The following is an 18860-nucleotide window of genomic DNA, read 5'->3' on the forward strand; positions in this document are numbered from 1 at the left end:
ATCAGTAAGATCGTGGCTGATCCTCTACCTCAATTCCACTTACCCGCCCTAGCCCTATATCCCTTGATTCCCTTAGTGTCCAAATATCCATCGATCTCAGCCTTGAATAAACTCAATGACTGAGCAGCCACAGCCCTCTGGGGTAGAGAATTCCAAAGATTCACAACCCTCTGAGTGAAGAAATGTTTCCTCATCTCGGTCCTAAATGGCCAACCCCTTATCTTGCTTATCTTATGGCAGCAGATCAGGAGAACCCCTTTGGAAATTCCAGGCGATTATTTCTTTTAGCCCATAAAACCTGATCTAAGTTTAATATCTGCCATTACGAAGTGAGTGAGGTCCAACTCTATAAAGGGCAGGTTATCAAAAGATGATGCTTCCAGATCAAAGTGGAGAAGGTCGGTCCTGAAAGCGGCTGTGAAACCACAGAAAGAGAGAAAATTATTCTATAAAACCCCAAATTGCAACAGCATGTAAATTCAGGTGAATAATTAATTTCTACATCCTGTGAACTTATAATAAGAGTGGTCAGGGTTAACTGAAGAAAAAATATAAAGCAGTTAAACAACACAGAGGTTGGAATGACTTGCGTTTTATTGGCTGCGCATTTCTCATTTTAGGAAAATATAAATTTTGAAGTTAAAAGTCCTTGGGGCAGCAATCCCAGCACCTGTATTGCACCTGCTGGGAACCTCCGCCATTGATGCCAATGGACTTTCCAGGATCAGAAGTGGTTCCCCAATTACCATTCCAATGGCGAGCACCTGCACCATTAGGGGGCGCATCTTAGACGCCTTCCTGCACCAGAATGCTCAGGCTGAGGTGGGCATTAGGGGCCTACTTTTCGGAAACAGTCAGATTCAGCCCCCAGCAACACCACACCCCCCCTTATAAGGGGGCCACATTAAACAAAATATTGCTAACTTTAAATCTTCAGGAATTCAGGCCATGACCTGAGCCTGGACCCCAAAGCTGGACCCACAACTGCAATTGATGAGGCCTGTATGCCCCTTCCCACTAGATATACCAGCTACTGAAGATGTGCCACCCTTCTGACAAGTGGAGTTTACGGGGACTCCCAACATGATCAGGCCCTGGTCACGCTTTCTCCGCATCATACAAGGCTCAGCAGGACCTCCCAAAAGGCCGTAACCTGGTGTATCCAGGTCGTGGCTTATGTTCTGACTGTTCTACCACACTCCAGCCAGAGTTGCAGCAAGAGTGCACTGGAAGGGCTGAGGATTTTTGGCCCCTTTATGTTTTTATCTTGCTGGCTGCCATACATGCAAGCTTGCAAATGCACAGTTGTTCTAATGTTACAGCCACTGTGGAATTCACCCTGTGATATAAAATTGCTGGTTTCTATAGCACCTGAGACCTGAGCAAAAATTAAGAACAGCTCTCTTTACAGTTGAGCAATACAAACATGGCACTAGCTTGATTGCTGATGGATCGGTTTCATGTCAGGTACATCAACAAAACAGTACAGTTCGACTGGATGAGGTTCAAGGCTTGAATGTAATAATTTGACCAGGTGCAAACAGTCCCTATAGACTTACATAGCTGAGTATTAGCATGCAAAAGAAACTTTAGTTCAGCCATTAAATCTTCGTGGCACAGATTTATTACTCTGTGTCAGACCTTTTGCCATTTATACTGTGGTGCTTAATAAGTATATATGGTCTCACTCTTTTATGGTGTCCCTGTCTTTAATTTCTCAGCTGACTAACTATGGTGGCCTTTATATTTTCTGTAGGCATAGTCATCCAGCTTGCATTCGAGCTGGAGCTCATATAAGGACAGATTATGTACTTTTTTAATCACAGATCAATCATACATCTACCACGCTTCAATTCACTAACCTTGCAATCTGGTGCAAGTGCAAAGTTAATTGACAATTACAAATTGCATGGAAGCTAATCACTATTTCATTGCCAAGCTTACGAAAGATAAACATGAGATTGGAAAAGTTGTATTACATCTGGGATTGTAGAAGAAAGAAATTATTCTGTGTAAATTTGCAGTCATATACTCTGCGCAAGAAGAAATGTGTTCACAAAATGGCATTAGCATTCATCAGATGCTTTTCAATCATTAAATAAAAGTAGGTTTGGGATAATAGTGTTATGAACAATTATGTCAGTCATAAAAACATGAAAATATTTAAATACCACTTACATCATACAATTCATTTATTTTTAATAAAGCCTTTATAGGATATTTTCCCTGAACAAATAAGCAATGGTAGTATATTTAACCGCTTTGCTGGGTGATAGTTGTGTTGTTTATCTTTGTGGTAGCACAACCCCAGACAATCACATTTTGGGAAGAATCCTGTGCTGTACAACATTTCTCCCAAACATCGCTCAGGATCCATTTCTTGAACATTTTTGCATGAATAAATTTACATAATCAAACCTGATCTTGACAGATGCTATCAAAAATAATGTTACCTAAGGGCCATTATTGTTTTACATCATTGACATTCTAATAACTGATGCAATTAGTTGTTCTACAAGGAATTGGGCTTCAGAACGTTGGTGATGTAATAGTGGAGAAGTAGTTTCAAAATGTTTGTTTTATTTTGTTTTTACCTTTAATATGTTTTCCACGGTTCCCTTCCCTACACCATTACGAGACAATGTGTGAGTGTAACCTGAAGCCATCCTTCAATTTTCTCTTCCTCTGTGCAATAGTGAACTCCCGAACAACATGTAAGATCAGCAACTCACCATGAGAAAAGATTTCCTCTGTGTAGTATATGTGTCACAAAATCGTGAACGTGTTTATAAAGAATAGTTTTATGATTTCACTACACATAGCGCACAAAGGACAACTTTCCCATGTGAGAAAGTGGAGTTATCAACTTACATCTTACAACTTTGTGGCCCAAAAAGTTTCTCTTTTATTGAGGCAGTGTGACAACAATCTTTCTGCTGTTAGAACATTATAGTGTCTGACATATTCCAACATTTTCATGTGTAAATTGTTCTACAGTTTTTTAAATAAGAAATATAACATGCGTTATATTTCAGATTTAAGAATATTGAATCAGCGACTCCAAGCTCCTCTCTTTTTAAACATCTGTTTGCTTAATTCATTTGCGTGTAGCACTTGACGTGTTCTAGTCCAATGGCAATAGTTAAAAGACCCATTAACTGTCTGAAGCTTTCATTAGCTCACCAACAGCTGTCACATTATAATAGGAAACATTTTAATGTGTGTATGAGGGCATGACATGCTGACATTATTCTATAAGGCAGGCAATTCTTTAAATAGCTTTACGACTGGCGTTAATTCAAACAATAGCACAGGTGTGTAAGGTTACCTGCAAGCTGGTAATTGAGACAATATTCCATTGTTATACCTTAGGCCAGACTTGCTTCAAAATTAAACTGCATGTATCACATTGTATGCAGCACTCTCAGTCTCTTTCATTGGCTCAAAAAAGGCTCTGTTATGAAAAATGCTGCTGTTATTTTATGCTGTTATTTTTCAAGTGTGCAGCAGCTTCTCAAGAGTAATACTGGGATCTCTATGAATGTTTCTTTTTCTGATAAGTTGATAGTGATTTAAGGAGACAATGAAGGCCACTGAAGGTTTTTCTACCTTCCATGCAAAGGTGCTGGTGCAGCACTAGGGTGATGCCACAGTGCACCTGAAACATTGTTCAGCTATGCTTCTGACTTTGACCCTAAGAGAAAAATGCATTCTGGGTTTGACATTTAAAGAAGTGACCCTAAGGCATATACTTGCACACATGTGAGATGAAATAAGATTATCCTGGGTAAATGCTTACACAAGCATTTTACTCAAGGGTTCATATCAAAGAGATTCCTTTACTAGCTTAAGCCTGCCTTTGTAACTGGATCTCAACTTGATCTTATTTAATGCACTGATGTACGTTTTCAGTCATTATGTTGGCTGTATCGCATATCAAGAGCACTCCTGAGAATTCCTCGGAATTGATCATTCTTATTTCTTATGTATGTCTACTCAATATTCACTCTGAGGAGGACGATATTGTGTGCTGAAGCATGAATTATAAAAATTGATCCCTTTGTATGTAGGCTTGCATTAAATTGAGAGATACTTTTTTTTTACTATTTATTGCCTCAGTAGGGTTCCTGATGTCAGTTTATATTTAGCTGCTTGGTCATATTAAAGTTTTTCTACCACTTATGATGTTTTTGCCAAGGGCGCTCTTGAAGCAATGCATATAAAACTACTCTTTGCGCGAACGACATCAAAAAGTATTCTTAGACAAATTCTACATGGAATTTTAATTTCAAATCATTTTTTGAAATGTTGATTTTCGAAGCCAAAGTTAGAGATGGAATAAAATTTATAGACTCAGTGTGAGCCTGAAATGCTACCAGCTAGTTTGTCAATGCTGAACTTTTTAAAAAATACACCTGTTAGCTGTTCAGTAGCCAGTGCACTGCTTTTTCTTCACAAATTAATCACAATCAATCTTATGTGCAGATATGTTTTTCTAGTAGCGTACTCAATCTATAGTTGTTTTTCTGATTCAGACTCTTCACAATAGCTGGGAATAGTGCTCCTCCAAAATCTGTACAAGAGCATTTAATGGGATTTTGTAGAGCCTCTTATAACTGTCTCCATATAGCACTACACTTGAAGCAGAGCGCTCAAGAAACAGTAATAATGTTGATGATCTCACTTCAGTGAATGGCTGTTTCTGGTGAGTGCATAAAGACTTTCAAAAAAAATTCTGCTCTCCCCAAATTAAGTTTTCAAAACAAAATATTAGACAGCTCTTGTCTCAAATTTTCCAGAAGAATCTCAAGTTGGCAGTTAACGTTTCTGTTTCCATTAAAACTCTCAATTCCCAGAACATGGGCAGAAATATAGCCAAGCCTGCAGGACTAAAGGCAACAAATACCAGTCAATAGGAGGCACATAACAACAGGCTACCCATCAAAAATATGTGCAAGTATCAAATAACTAGCACACCCCAGTATATCTCTGTACACGTGCACACACACCAACACACATGTATGCATGCATTCACACTCACTTTCCCATGTATATACATGTTAATACTCAACCATGAATCACCCTCCCACATTCACCCCCATATACTCACACTCTTCTCTATACATGTACATGCACATGCACACACATACATATTTGTTTCCTGGAAGTGGATTTCTAAAATTTGGGTAATCTGGAATATGATTTAGCAATAATTTCCTTTTTAGAAAAAATATTTTGTCCTGATCACAAATGTAAAAGTTCTGATCATTATTAACCCCCACAAGCCCAATTAGTGGAGGTTTATCAGCATCTTATAACACAAATGTACTTAATGCAGATTCATTTGAAGTCTTCACAAAGAAAATGGACACATTCCTGACTCAAAAGGGAGTAGCAGGATCTGGCCCTTGTGTCAAAGCAGGAGTGTGATGTAACTTGTCCATGTGGACATTATACATGGACCTAACCCATGGAATAAACTAGCAAGGTAAAATTATTCTTTACCCCAAAAAATGTGAGAGACTTGCTTTATTTGAATTTCCTAAACAGCTCATGAGGAAATAGAAACTTTGTAATATTTAATTCCTGCAAAAAACTTTTGTTAGTGCAATGAACAAATGTCAGCCAGTCATGATACACTTGCAATAATGAGTGCCCCACTACAGACTTGAGCACATTACTGATGGAGTGCTACATCATCTGAGATGCTGTCTGTTACACATTTTGGGTCAGGCTTAGATATTCACTCAGATTCAGTGGTGCTGGTCACCCCTATAAGCGGTCCCCATGTCTTACATTCAGGATGGTTCCCATACTGCCAAGCATCAAATCATATGATAGTGTAAACTGGGAGACTAACAATAGTAGGCTCTTGTGATCTGAACTAGATATTGTGTCTTTCACACGTTCCCTTACATGCACTGCTACCATTCAGTAGGCGGACTGAAAACACTTGACTGAGACAAGGCCAGATACAAATCATTAAGATGCTTTATTTTACTGACAGCAAGTGAACATACAAAGTTACAATTATTATCAAAACTCACTTCACTTAACTTTAACCCCTCTTCAATTATAATTTTTAAAATCCACACCTCACTATCCTATGATAGTGGGCTAATTTAACTTTTCCTGGTTCTGAACGGTTCAGACTTAAGAAAAGAAAGTTTTCCTTTGGTGGGCTGGGCTCCCATCCCTGACCTAACTGACCTTGAACGTGGGTTTTTTTCTTTGTTTTATCACTTCTGACCACAGGAGGTAGGTGGGCTGTCCCCCCTACTTCTTTCCCATTCAGTGATTCATCAATAGACCTGTCAATAAAACCGTCTACTTCCCCCTACAAGAGCGAATTCTCGCAGACACTCCATGCTATCAAACGTATACTTCACCCAAACGATGTTAGGTGTGGATGTTTATAGGAAGCCTGAGACAAGAAAATGAATTAAGTATTGTTCCCACCATTGTGTAAACACTTCATCAACGCTGTGCTTATTATCCTATAAACTTCTTTTTGTCTCAGTGACTGTAGCATTTCCAAGCCTTTGTAGAAAAATGGTCAAAAAAAATCACAACTCACTATCAATCGTGAAAAGTACAAGATGGATTGTTGCAGTTGTAAAAGATATAAATGCAAATTATTGACACTTTTATCCTAGCATTTTGGAGTATTCTTTTCTTATATGTACATAAATTTTGATGATGAGTATATCACTTCATGTAATTATAACTGTACAATGAAATGAGTCAGTGATTTTATCTAGTGAGTAGCTGAGCCATACAGACCAAGAAGGCTAGATAATCCACCAATCCGCAGTCAGCCCACCTGCTTGCAGCCAGCCAGCCAAACTACAACCATCTACCAACGCGAACCAGCCAGGTAGCCAGGCAGCATACACCAGCAGCCCATCATTAGAAGCCGTCAGTCCATAACCAGCAGTCAACTTTAGAAGCTACCCATCCTCCACCATCACCCAGCCAAACCTCAGCCAACAATCACCAGCATTCAGTCACCAGATGCCAGGCAGCAAACAAAGCAGTCAGCCATCAGATGCTATCCTTCCATAACCAGGGTCTAGCTACTAGAAGTTACCCATTCACCATCAGCAACCAGCCAAACCACAGTCAGTTAGCCATCAACCACCAGCGACCAATCTGAAAACACCGACAACCAGTCCACAGCCATCCAGCCGCAAGTGTTCAGCAGCCAACCACCAGCAACCAGTCCGTAGCCAGCCTTCGGGATAGAGCTGACGGCCTAAATATGTCCCTTTTCTAGAGACTGCACTTTGACATGGTGAGAAGGCTTGTATGCTGCTATGTCCCTGAGCTATACTGGTGGGAGTATAATTTCTGGTAGGACCACCCAAGCCAGCCATGTTGAAAGGGAAGACCCAGACTAAAGGTAATCCACCGGTCCTCCTCGTAGGGGATTGTGAGTCAGACTAATAACTATTCACATAAAAATGCTTGTTGTCATGGAAACGACCCAGAGACAAGACGAATCTGTTACAGAATTATAACAGAGAGAAAGATTGGGGGCTAGAGGCCTGGGTGATACTTCAAATTCTTGCTTTTTGTTAAGCTGTAAGGCCCAGGTGTGACCTGCTATTAAATACTCACTTTTAAGAAGCATCTAATGTTGCATAATTGTGAACAAGTTCCCATTGATTGGCTATTAATATGACCTCAAGCACAAATGTGTTTATTTCAATCTTTTCCCTAAGGTTTGTTAATCCATTTGTGGACCCATACAAATTGTCAGAGAAGTATTAAACACTAACAAATAGTACGTTAGCACTCCCCAGAAGCCAACGCCTTACACCTTTTCCTTTTTGATACATTTATTAAACTGAGGAATTTCGGCACCGAAATGTCTTTTCGTAATCTTACCTAATGTAAATCTATTACAGCCGCATCTAGAATTATTGACATCAACACCTAATCATTACTATTGTGTCCTTTTATTGTATGTTAGCAATTCAAAAATACAAGGGGAAAACGTATCAAATCAGATTTGTTGAAAGGAATAAAATTATTTTATCGTTTTCGCTAAGTAATGCATTTGAAGTGACCACACTCTTTGGCATTGATGAGCTGGTAGACGGCTAACATTTAAATCTCATTGTTATATTGTTACTGTGTTTCAGGTCATTCATATAACTGGACGGTTACGGTTGAGAGTTTCTCTTTCTCATGGACGTGTGCTGCCTACTCAAATCATGGGTCTCGTAGTTGTGGCTCATTCTTTGCCTCCTCCAACTATTAATGAAGTCAGGATTGACTGCCAAATGTTTGTCACCAGAGTAAATATGGACCTCAATATTATTTACTGTGAAAACCGGTAAGTAATCTTTTATTTATCTGTATTTTATATCCTGTATTTTTTAATGAGGATACGTAGCTTCCTTTATCCAATCTTTTCTTTGATGGCCCAGCCCAAGCCACATACTTTGAGAGTGCGGACAGACAATAGTCAATGCCACTCCTGGCTGGCCAGTAGACCTATGTGACAGCTGCCTGATGGAAATTCATGCAGTGTTTTCCCCTCTACCCTGCAGGAAATTGCCTGACCCCCTACTTGGTGCCTCCACACCCAACTGGGCTCAAATAGAGAAAGCAGCAAAATAGGGGATCAAACCAATTCTTTTGTGCTCATGTCAGTGGTTTAACACGTTGCACCACCACAGTTCTCTATCCATTATCTATTTTTGCAATTACAAGTCAGTATATAATTCATAAATATGATATAGTTGTAAATAGACCATATTGCAAGACTGTATTTGCAAGTTATTTTAATTTATTACTTAAGGAACCATTCTTATGATGTTTAATGTTGATTCATTTATGTTTCTGTATCTTGTAGGATTAGCGACTACATGGATCTCACTCCTGTAGATATTGTGGGTAAAAGATGCTATCATTTCATTCATGCTGAGGATGTAGAAGGGATCAGGCACAGCCACTTGGATTGTGAGTATATGGCTAACTACAGGAGTACATTGCAAAATAAGCTTTATAGAAGAATGTCGCTCCAGGGAGAATTGCTTTCAGTGCAAAGTATTCCCTATAGAATGTTTGTAAGAAAGATCCTTAAATATATCTGTTCTTTGAGAGGAGATATTCCCATTTGTACAAGCCCACAAGCAGCCCCGTGAAAACGCACCAAGTGGGGTCTGCCAAACAGAAACAAGCCTCTATCTACTAAAATAAAGGCAGCAGCATTTCGGGATCAGACTTTAACAATAGCAGTGCAAAAATATTGATGTTTTGGTGTGCGTTTAAGATTGATACTGGATTCCAGCACATTGTGTGCAGAATGGTGAGTGGGTGTTTAGGCCCAAGACTCGATACACTGTGAGTTCTTGATCTTATTCATATCATTGTGGAGAGGTACGAGGCAGAGGCTAGAAACTTGCACACAGAAAGCAGGGAGAATGAACTGGATGAAAACGCAGGTTGCCTGCCTACCATCTTGGATAATGAGAGGTCCAAGAAGCTGGGTGCCCTAAAATGAGGGGAAGAAAAGATGAAAAAAAAACTGTTAAATATCTGAAATTATTTACAAATGGCTCTATAATTTAGGCAGAAATATTTTACTAAATCCCTGATGGTGGAAGTGCTTTGGCTATAGTTAAAAATGGTATCACTGACAATGAAGAAACTTGGGAATGGCAGCACAGTCTATTGGTGCATTAATGTTTTCTGCTGTACAGTGTTAGGCGCAAGTTATTTCCTCAATTACATACCCGGTATGTCCTCACTGGACAGAGATGCCAGAGTCAATGCCCTGCCCCAGAATCAGGCAGGAAGGGAACAAAATTCAGAGAAAGGGGCAAGTAAACTCATTTCTTCCCCACACTCATGAACATCCTACCAGTTGACTCAAGAATGGCTTTGACAGTGACCTAGGAAAAGGCTGCCCACATTCTTTCTCAGTACCAGAATGGTGCATGGCACTGGGAAAGCTATTTACAAAAACAGGTGAGGAAGATGTACAACTTGGCTCTTCTGTTTGATTAAAGAAATGTAAGACATGGTTCAATAATCAGTTAAAGGGTTACAGAAATGTAATGCACAAGATTTTATTAACTTGTGAACAAATGACCATGGAAAGTATTAACAAGCTCAGCAAGTAAACATGCTCCCATTAACATGCTCCCATTTATAGACCCTTTAAACTCTTTGACTTTTTCTTTCATTGGAAAACTGTTTTGCTCAGTAATTTCTAGGATTGCTTAAGTTTGGGCTATAATTAATGCTATATGCAGGTACAGTGTCATACACAAACCTTTTAATCATCATTTCCATTCATGTATGTCACATTGCAGGGAAATTAATTCTCAAGGGATGCAGGCACCAATTTAGACAGATACATCACAGCCTCGGAACATCTGCTGTTTACTAACATGGGCCGACATTGACCAATACAATTAGAGATCAGTATTACAATATGTCATCATTTAGAATCACCTAATGTATTTATGTTGATTCACAAAATTTAATAGACGTGTTTCTTCACAGCTCAGATTGGTTTGTGCTGACATCTAGGGTTAAATCTACAATGTAACCCACTTGTGATCTGCTGTACAGGATGTTGATAACATCGCTCACCATTTTCTGCCAGGCAAAGCTTAGAAAGTTGAGCTGAAATCTGGATTTTTTTCACCATGTTTATTTCAATGGAAATGTTTTTCTGCACAGTCCTTAAAGTTAACAGAGCAGGCTAGAGTTTCCACTATAGTGGAATTGGGGCACATCTTCACTGAGGCAGGACTTCCATCAACCACAAAGATGCACCCCTCACCCTGGCTGAATGTCCTGCTTTGGGGCCATTTCCATCATTTATGTGTGTTCCCCCATGGGGAGCATGCCTGCAGGAGTGCAGAGATGTGCTGCGGTTGGTCTCCAGACCAACCACAGTTTTGTGTGGTCAGTAGCCTCTATGGTGCCGGTTGAAGATTAAATTAACTTTTTTTTTGAAAATCATGCCAAAGCCCTGCTGAGGGGCACAGGCTTTCCAGGCATTCCATAGTAATGCTCGATGCCAGGGAGGGACAGGGCCTCTGGAGTCCAGCACTGCTAGGGAAAAAAGGGTGTAAAATATGTCCACTGATGCATTTCTGTGCTTTGAATATTATTGCAACATACATGCTTGTGACTTGTCACTTCTGTCAGAAAACCAGCAGAACATAAAAATGGGTGGAGATGCAGCAGAGGGTCTTGTCCTGCCCCATCCCACTAAAAAATCAACAGAGGGAGAGTGGGTAATTCCAGCCAGCAGGTCCAATCAACGTAGGAGATAGCTGGATTTTGCACCAAAACTGAAGCCTTCCACCATGCGTGGAATTTAGAAGGCCTGTTTTCTCCCTCGGGCCCCCACTGAGCACCCACAGGGGCGGATTTACACATGGGTCTCGGGGCTAGTCCTGCTCCTCTGGGCTCCAGTAAGAAAAGTTTTTATAACATACCTTAGCGGGGGGCCTCGCTAGCTTCCCAGCAGGTTTGCCTGGCAGTAGATGCATGGGAACACCACCACCTGCATGTTCCCCTCCAAGTCACACACCCTCCTGACTTGGAAATATATCACCATTCCTTCATCGTCGCTGGTTCAATATCCTGGAACTCCCTACCTAACAGCACTGTGGGAGTACCTTCACCATACAGACTGCAGCGGTTCAAGAAGGCGGCTCACCATCATCTTCTCAAGGGCAATTAGGAATGGGCAATAAATGCTGGCCTTGCTAGCAACGCCCACATCCCATGAATGAATAAAAAAATTCTGTACATCATGGGTCCCCGATTTGCATTTATTTTTTAGGCTCCCGCTGGAGTCATCTACCAGCAAAACCAGCAGCATTAATATTGCAGATTTGTGTCAGCCGTGACTCAATGGTAGCAAATTCGCCTCTGAGTCAGAAGGTCGTGGGTTCAAGCCCCACTCCAGAGATATAATCTCGGCTGATACTCCAATGGAGTACCGAGGGAGTGCTGCACTGTCGGAGGTGCCGCCTTTCGGATGAGATGTTGAACTGAGGCCCCGTCTGTCCTCTCAGATGGATGTAAAAGATTCCGTGGCACTATTTCGAAGAAAAGCCACGGAGTTCTCCCCGTGTGCTGGCCAATATTTATCCCTCAACCAACACCACTAAAACAGTTTAATTGGTCGTTTAACTCATTGCAGTTTGCGGGATCTTGCTGTGTGCGCAAATTGGCTGCTGTGTTTCTCTACATTACAACAGTGACAACACAAAGCATACTTAATTGGCTGTAAAGTGCTTTCAAATGTGCTGAGGCCGTGAGAGGTGCTGTATAAATGCAAGTTCATTCTTTAATCATTCCCCCACCCCTTTCTTGCCCTTAAGTATTTTGAAAATGTATTTTTTAAATTCAAAATTATAATTCTTACAGTTTTTGACTGATTGATGTCTGCCCCCGCTGTTCCTCACCACCACTGCTGCTGCCACTACAGGCATCGGGCCCCTGCCTTTGCTGCCATCATCCCTCCTCCCCCCCCCCCCCGAACTAAGTGTCTGCCTTTGGTTTCCCCACCTGATTCTGGTGAAAGAGAGAGCGCATAATGATGATCGCGGACTAAAGGGAACGGATGATGTACAAATACATTGTTAGTGCTTTATCTCCCACCCCCCCCCCCCCCCTCCACCGACCAGCTGGCACTTCCCTCCCAGTATGAGAAGAGATGCACGGCAGTTGAAGATGATACAGAGACAAGGCAGAGAGAAAATCAGCAACATGAATATGATAGAGACAGGTAAAAGAACCGCTCCTCTGACTAACTGTGAGCAGCGGCATTGGAGATCCACTATTTATAAATATATAAAAGTTGTGTCAGTGGTATTATGTCACTGCACTAGATAGAAAAAACATCATTTCTAAATGGTTGTTAGAGCTTATGACAAATAATATATACAGTGGAATCTCGATCACTGACCATAATGGGTAGGACCCCCCCCCCCTCCCATAATGGAAATTGGCGGATAATCAGGAGTCCACAATTTGCACAGGTGATTGTTGCAATGAATGTGCTGCCTGTTCCCATTTGTTGACTTCGGTCTTTTCCAACACCACTCACTTCCATTGCACTGCTCCTGCCAGCTACAGAGGTGAGCATTAAAAGCTACAAACACTCACCCTCACAGCCTCTGCTGAGATTCCGTACAGTGCCTGCCTATTTAAACATGCTCCAGCTGGTGTTACATTCAACACACTCCGTTGATTTTAAAGTCGGCAGCTTCACTGAGATCAGCGAAATGGAGGCTGCCAACAGGATCGCTGAAGATGAGCAGATGCTGTCTTCAGCACTCACTTCTATAGCTGGGAGCCTGTGGCTGTGGCTCCCCGTCAAGGGAGCATTTTTGGCCAACTGTCTTGGGCTCGTGGTGGGTTGGATGGCTGGAGTTACCGGCAGATGCACAGCGGAGTTTTGAGACAGTTGATCAGCTGATAGATCAGCTGTTCCAGCATCAGCTTATCTTGCTGACAGAAACACAACAACCAAGGGTAGTGAAGAAAAACTGCCGGCTGCTGACACTCCCGCTGGTGTCTCTTTATCTGCAAAAAGTCTCCCAAATAATCAAGAATGCAGATAATTGAGTGTGCACTATATGTATTTTTGAAATGCTATCATCCGAATCACATGATATATACATATCGTGTGCAAATGAAGATAAAATTCACAAGGTAAAAGAAGGCTATACGAGACACACGATTCCAGAAGTTCGGGTTGCACTGCCAAGCTAGGTCTTTTGTGTAACTTTTACACAAAATGTGAATGAAAAATCTGCCACAAATGAGACACAGCACAAAGAAGTGATTGACAGAAAACTTTATTCCAAATAACAGTTTCATGGTAAGTGGAGAGGATATCCATAGTGCAAATATTGTGAAAATTAAATTAGCCCATAGCTTGCTAATTGCAGATTTCTACTGTATATTCAAAATAGTTTTCAGCATATTGAAGATTAAGCTGTATTTACTATATAACTAGAAACTTTACAACAGATTTCACAATATGAGAAATATCAGAATGCAGTAATGCTCTTTTTTAAATGCTAAAGTAATTAGTGCAACATGTAAATTGAAAATATGAAAATTGAAATATAATTGTGGAAGTAGAATTTTGCTAAGTAATAACATTGTGAAATTCAGAATCCAACAGTATTTTATTGTATATTTCTTGTCCGTTTGCAGATTTCACAAATCACTTTTTGAGAAGCTTTGGGAGGAATTCTCATTGCAGAGACCTCTAAAGGTCACATTAGAATAGTGGCATGGCATCACTGGGTGGTGCACTGACACTCCCCTAACTTTATAGAGGTCGATGTGGTGACATCTGGTGTGGTAAGGAGGAAGACCAGTGGAATCTCACCAGTGTAGTGAATGAAATAAGGAGACAGCATCTGTGAACTCTGGCTGATATTTCCCTCTTACCTATATTGACCTTGTGGAGATCACCTCCACCCAAATGATGATCTATTGCTCCCACCCTCATAGACTTTGTAGCACCTCTTCAGACTCATCTGCATCACTGTGCTGGGCTGACGGCCACTCAGGTATCATAGTGGCTGTTATTCAACCTGAGAACTTCAAAGCGTAAGAATAATTGTGGAGACATAAAGATTTACGTTGTGCTTAATTGATCTCTGCTTAAGATGGAAGACTGTATCACATCAAAGGTCCACCTGACCAGTTTCTTTGAGAAGTAAATTGAAAGTTAATATCATGCTATCTACAGTGAATTCATGTTTGTGTGAATCTACATATACTTGCATATGTGAGTACGTGTGCATGTGCAAACTATTTTTTGGCACTCTGTAATTATATCTTGCTGAACAGTTCTTCTGGTCGTAGCTGCACCCTTGTTCATGACCATCAGCAAATCCATTCTCTAATGGGAATGTTTTCATTCATTTTTTCCCTCCAATTATCTCCTAAAATAGATACACAATGACCCATTCAGCAGACTCGCTGAGAACCCACCCAGTAAGGAAAAGCAACTTTGAATGCCAGTCAACAACTACTTGCATTTATATAGCGCCTTTAATGTAGTAAAACTTTCCAAGGCACTTCACAGGAGCATAGTCAAACAGTCAAAGCCAAGATTTGAATTTGCAATCTTCATTGGTGGAAGGTTAATGCTAATAAAGTCAAATGATCGCTATGTGAAAATGGGATGTGTCGTCCAGCTGATGACAACCAGGACCAGTGTTAACAGCGGGCATGCTACAGCTTTTGACTTTGCTGTTGAATTAAATGCAGCCAAATATCAGGGTTCTGATCCTGACCCTCCCCCCTGCCCCTCCAGCTTTGGCAGTGGGGAACTTTTGCCAAGGCTTGGGAATGGGTTGGATAGTCTAAAAGGTAATGGGGCAAAATTTATAGTAACCTGCCAAATGGCAAGAAGTAATTAAATATTGTTCTAAGATGACATTGCTATATCCTGATATCACTAAGTTTTGCAGTGTAGAATTTCACTAACATTGTTCTCACACAGGACCTACAACAGCAGAAGGCAGTGAGGGAATTACAGATTAGTTTGAGATAGTAACAGTTTGAGATAACTTCCAAAGCGGGGCACTTCAGTTTACAACATCGCCAGAGTTGTAGCTGCTTCAAATTGACCTGTATTTTCAAGAATACATAAAATAAATTAGGCAGGATGTTTTAAAATCTCTTCAGCTGACAGGTAACGGGAGCTGTTACATTCATGAATGAGTTGGTCACATGACATCCTTGAAGCCACAAAGTATAAGTTTACCAATCATGTATCATAATGAGTACAGCACAGGAGGAGGCCATTCGGCCCATTGTGCCTGTGCTGGCTCTTTGAAAGAGCTATCCAAATAGTCCCATTCCCCTGCTCTTTCCTCATAGCCCTGTGATTTTTTTTCCCTTCAACTAACTTGATTGAATTTTTTGAGGAGGTAACAAGGAGGGTTGATGAGGGTAAGGAGTTTGATGTAGTGTACATGGATTTTAGCAAGGCTTTTGACAAGGTTTCACAAGGCAGACTAGTCAAAAAAGTAAAAGCCCGGGGGATCCAAGAGAAAGTGGCTAGTTTGATCCAAAATTGGCTCAGTGGCAGGAAGCAAAAGCTGATGGTTGATGGGTGTTTTTGCGTCTGGAAAGGCTGTTTCCAGTGGGGTTCCGCAAGGCTCAGTACTAGGTCCCTTGCTTTTTGTGGTATGTATTAATGATTTGGACTTGAATGTGGGGGGACTTGATCAAGAAGTTTGCAGATGATACAAAAAATGGCCGTGTGGTTGATAGTGAGGAGGAAAGCTGTAGACTGCAGGAAGATATCAATGGACTGGTCAGGTGGGCAGAAAAATGACAAATGGAATTCAATCTAGAGAAGTGTGAGGTAATGCATTTGGGGAGGGCAAACAAGGCAAGGGAATACTCAATAAATGGGAGGATACTGAGAGGTGTAGAGGAACAAAGGAACCTTGGAGTGCGTGTCCATAGATCCCTGAAGGTAGCAGGACAGGTAGATAAGGCATACGGGATACTTTCCTTTATTAGCCGAGGCATAGAATATAAGAGCAGGGAGGTTATACTAGAACTGTATAAAATATTGGTTAGGCCACAGCTTGAGTACTGCGTACAGTTGTGGTCAGCACATTACAGGAAAGATGTGATTGCACGAGAGAGAGTACAGAGGAGATTTACGAGGATGTTGTCAGGACTGGAGAATTTTAGCTATGAGGAAAGATTGGATAGGCTGGGGTTGTCTTCTTTGGAACAAAGGAGGCTGAGGGGAGATTTAATTAAGGTATATAAAATTATGACGGGACTAGATACAGTGGATAGGGAGGACCTATTTCCCTTAGCAGACGGGTCAATGACCAGAGGGCATAGATTTAAAGTAATTGGTAGAAGGGTTAGAGAGGAGCTGTGGAGAAATTTTTTCACCCAGAGGGTGGTGGGGGGTCTGGAACTCACTGCCTGAAAGGGTAGTAGAGGCAGAAACCCTCAACTCATTTAAAAAGTACTTGGATGTGCACTTGAAATGCCGTAACCTACAGGGCTACGGACCAAGTGCTGGAAAGTAGGATTAAGCTGGATAGCTCTTTTTCGGCTGGCACAGACACGATGGGCCAATTAGCCTCCTTCTGTACTGTAACTTTCTATGATTCTGTGACTCAATCCAATTCCCTTTTAAAAGTTACTATTAAATCTGCTTCCACCACCCTTTCAGGCAGTTCATTCTAGATCATTACAACTGGCTGAGTAATAAAAATGTTTCCTCATGTCACCTCTGGTTCTTTTGCCGATCACCTTAAATCTGTGTCCTCTGGTTACTGACCCCTCTGCCACTGGAAACAGTTTCTTCTTATTTACTCTGTCAAAACCGTTCATGATTTTGAAATCCTCTATCAAATCTCCCCTTAACCTTCTCTGTTCTAAGGAGAACAACCCCAACTTTTCCAGTCTCTCCACATAACTGAAGTCCCTCATTCCTGGTACCATTCTAGTAAATCTCTTCTGCACCCTCTCTAAGGCCTTGACATTCTTCCTAAAGTGTGGTGCCCAGAATTGAACACAATACTCCAGCTGAGGCCTAACCAGTGTTTCAGAAATGTTTAGCATAACTTCCTTGCTTTTGTACACTATCCCTCTATTAATAAAGCCCAGGATCCCATGTGCTTTTTTAACAGCCTTCTTAATTTGTCCTGTCACCTTCAAACGTTTGTGTATGTACACCCCAGTTCTCTCAGTTCCAGCACTTCCTTTAAAATTGTACCATTTAGTTTATATTGCCTCTCCTCATTCTTCCTACCAAAATGCATCACTTCACACTTCTCTGCGTTAAATTTCATCTGCCATGTGTCTGCCCATCTCACCAGTCCTCCTGAAGTCTGTTATGATCCTCCACATTGTTTACTACATTTCCAAGTTTCCTGTCATCTGCAAACTTTGAAATTGTATCGCCTATAATAAGGCTGTGTTTTCAGGTGAATTACAAGGTAGTTTAGTTTATTGTGTACCGTAGAATCATAGAAAGTTACGGCACAGAAGGAGGCCATTCGGCCCATCGTGTCTGTACTGGCCGAAGAAGAACTATCCAGCTTAATCCCACTTTCCAGCACTTGGTCCATAGCCCTGTAGCACTTCAAGTTCACATCCAAGTACTTTTTAAATGAGTTGAGGGTTACTGCCTGTACCACCCTTTCAGGCAGTGAGTTCCAGACCCACACCACCCTCTGGGTGAAAAAATTTCTCCTCCGCTCCTGTCTAATCCTTCTACCAATTACTTTAAATCTATGCCCCCTGATCACTGACCCCTCTGCTAAGGGAAATAGATCTTTCCTATCCCACTCTACCTAGGCCCCTCATAATTTTATACATCTCAATTAAATCACCCCTCAGCATCCTCTGTTCCAAAGAAAACAATCCCAGCCTATCCAATCTTTCCTTATAGCTAAAATTCTCCAGCCCTGGCAACATCCTCATAATTCTCCCCTGTACCCTCTCCAGTGCAATCACATCTTTCCTGTAATGCAGTGACCAGAATTGTACGCAGTACTCAAGCTGTAGCCTAACCAATGTTTTATACAGTTCTCGCATAACCTCCCTGCTCTTATATTCTATGCCTCGACTAATAAAGAAAAGTATCCCATATGCCTTTTTAACCATCTTATCTACCTGTCCTGCTACCTTCAGGGATCTGTGGACATGCCCTCCAAGGTCCCTTTGTTCCTCTACACTTCTCAGTATCCTCCCATTTATTGTGTATTCCCTTGCCTTGTTTGTCCTCCCCAAATTTATTACCTCACACTTCTCTAGATTGAATTCCATTTGCCACTTTTCTGCCCACCTGACCAGTCCATTGATATCTT

The 18860-nt window shown here is 41.2% G+C and overlaps 1 protein-coding gene across 3 annotated transcripts in view; it reads left to right on the forward strand.

Annotated features, from left to right (window-relative positions):
* LOC137326390 (neuronal PAS domain-containing protein 3) overlaps positions 1-18860 on the forward strand; it is a 919339-nt gene that overhangs the window by 882247 nt on the left and 18232 nt on the right. For all 3 annotated transcript variants that reach the window (XM_067991429.1, XM_067991431.1, XM_067991432.1), the window contains exons 8-9: positions 8148-8341; positions 8864-8970. In XM_067991429.1, coding sequence (XP_067847530.1) covers positions 8148-8341; positions 8864-8970 — 301 coding nt within the window. The remainder of the gene's footprint in view (positions 1-8147; positions 8342-8863; positions 8971-18860) is intronic.

The sequence above is a fragment of the Heptranchias perlo genome, chromosome 10 (assembly GCF_035084215.1).
Source record: "Heptranchias perlo isolate sHepPer1 chromosome 10, sHepPer1.hap1, whole genome shotgun sequence".
Taxonomy (NCBI): domain Eukaryota; kingdom Metazoa; phylum Chordata; class Chondrichthyes; order Hexanchiformes; family Hexanchidae; genus Heptranchias; species Heptranchias perlo.